General features: G+C 44.9%; 1 protein-coding gene across 1 annotated transcript; it reads right to left on the bottom strand.

Moving 5' to 3' along the window:
• Positions 1–813: 813 nt before the first annotated feature.
• On the bottom strand, positions 814–1,566 carry LOC137735558 (brassinosteroid-responsive RING protein 1-like). The gene has a single exon (XM_068474983.1). The coding sequence runs from the start codon at positions 1,477–1,479 to the stop codon at positions 991–993; it is 489 nt and encodes a 162-aa protein (XP_068331084.1). The 5' UTR covers positions 1,480–1,566; the 3' UTR covers positions 814–990.
• Positions 1,567–2,133: the final 567 nt, after the last annotated feature.

Below are 2,133 nucleotides of genomic sequence, written 5' to 3'. Positions count from 1 at the left end.
AAATTTTTATCCCAGACCACCTAAAGGTTTTTTTTTTTTTTTTCGGTTTTTGGTCAAACGATAACTTCTGTTAAATTAATTGCCGATGAGGTTTGAATCAACGTCCGATCGTAGAAGAACTCAACGCCGAGAGGACTTAGAGTGGTTAAAGTACGCATGAAAAGTTGATCAAGTGTGCAATAAATGATGAGTTTTGATAGAATTTTCAATGAAAATTGACAGAAATGACACCCCTATATTAAAATTAGAGTTTGTGTGGAAAATTGGCAAAAAAAGAAAAAAGAAAAAACCCTCTTCTAGTCCCACCATGGACAGCCCATGGATCTTCCAACAAAATCACGGTCGGAATAGAGGCCTCTAAAAGGCGTCACTGGATCGAAAGCGCCTAGAACTTATGGTTTGAAAGAAGTTGAGTGTTTTTCTTGATGTGGCTCGTGGGTCGACTATGGAAGAGGATTCTATCGCTTTGCTGTGCTTTTTGGCCGCGGTCCCGCCGGTGACAGCTGACGCGAGCGTGACGTCGGTACATGCCCGCTGATACTGGGCTTTTGGGCAGAGCAGTGCTAGGCTCACCACTTGCTCTTGCCAATTTAACGCGCTGGCGCTGGAGGAGGGTTTTTGGGCCAGAGAGCATGTTCCTTGTCCCTTGCCCTTGCCATCGATCAATGGGTAGTCGACGTCGTGCTCTAATTGGCATTGCTGCCTCCTTTGCACCCAAAAGGCCAAACACCGCACCCCACAACAATATAAAGAAAATTCAAATTCTCATGAAAATAAAAACCGGAAAATAATGAAGTTTATGGAGCACAAAGATGGAGAATCATGTAACATTTGTATTTCCAATATCAAAATATACAAACATAAAAGAGAGAAATTATCCAAAATTTTCTCTCATTTCCCTGTTTTTCTTTTTCTTCTTCAAATTTGGCATCAAATTTTATTTATTTGGCACCAAATTTTCATGTGTATATACATTACATGGTGAAATTTTCATGTGTACTCACTGTAATAATCTTGGTGAATCTCGGAGGCGGCCCAGAGCCGTTGATTAAACTCCTCGCTCATCTCATCGGGCACGAAGGCCATCCTACAAAGCGGACAGGTCTTCTGGTCGTGGTCCATCCAACCGTCCAAGCACGCCCGGTGAAAAATGTGCTTGCAATTCGTCAAGCACCTGATCTCGTCCTCCACCTCGAACTCGTACAGACAAACGGCGCATCTCTCCGGCGGGTCTCCGGCTACGTCGCGGAATTTGACGACGGGGAGAAATTCCCGGATCAGGAGGGCCGACGCGGATGGGTTTTCCGGCGGGTGGGACCGGGTCTCCGGCCAAACAACGTCGGTTTCGAGAAATTCGGAGAGACCCAGAAAGTGGAAGAGCGCGAAAATGAGGTTTCGGATGAAACCGAGGAGAGAAAGAGTGTGGAGAAAGAGGTTGGGCAAGATGAAGACCTCTGTGTATCCCACTGGGAAACCCATGGAAGCGTTTTAGAGAGAGAGAAGGGGAACGTTTCTCTAGAGAGAGAGCAACCAGGTCGTGTTTCTATTGACTAGAGAGAGAAAATGCCGGGTGGGTCGATTTATAGAGAGAGAAATGTCTTTATTGGCAAGGGCTTAGGTGGAAGCTTTCGTTTCGGCTGTGAGAAATACCGACGGGGGGTCGCCGTCTGCGACATTGTGATTACGTGGGTCCCACTGGAATCTGGGCCGTGAATGGCGGGGTGGCTAGGGATGGGCCATGTGCTTTGCTCTTGCGTGCGGGTTACTGAGCGTGCGTCACCGTCTTGCAACAGTCGCCAGAATTACACAAGTGGCACGTGCTAAAATTAGGAAAGAGAGAGGAAGCGGTGGGTGTGGCTTATGATTGTAATCCACTAGTATATTGTAATTAAGGACTAATTGACTACTAATCAGTGTGATTATCCCGGTGGGCTGTGGCCGTCATAATTGAGTCAGTGACCATGTTTATAGGCGGCATTTCACTACGTTCTTAATTCCGAATGGAAAGAATATTATTACGAGAGTTTTAACGAAAAGTCACGTTACTGTTCATTTTAACGAAAAATTATATTTTTACATTAAAAAGTTAATTCTGGTACTATTCATTTTATCATTTATTTTGTCTTTATCGTT

Source organism: Pyrus communis, chromosome 5 (assembly GCF_963583255.1).
Source record: "Pyrus communis chromosome 5, drPyrComm1.1, whole genome shotgun sequence".
In the NCBI taxonomy this organism is placed as follows: Eukaryota; Viridiplantae; Streptophyta; class Magnoliopsida; order Rosales; family Rosaceae; genus Pyrus; species Pyrus communis.
The sequence above is the reverse complement of the archived record's forward strand: the minus strand, read 5'-3'. Positions and strand labels throughout refer to the sequence as shown.

Coding starts and splice junctions, on each gene's coding strand:
- LOC137735558 (XM_068474983.1), bottom strand. CDS start 1,479: ATGGGTTTCCCAGTGGGATACACAGAGGTCTTCATCTTGCCCAACCTC.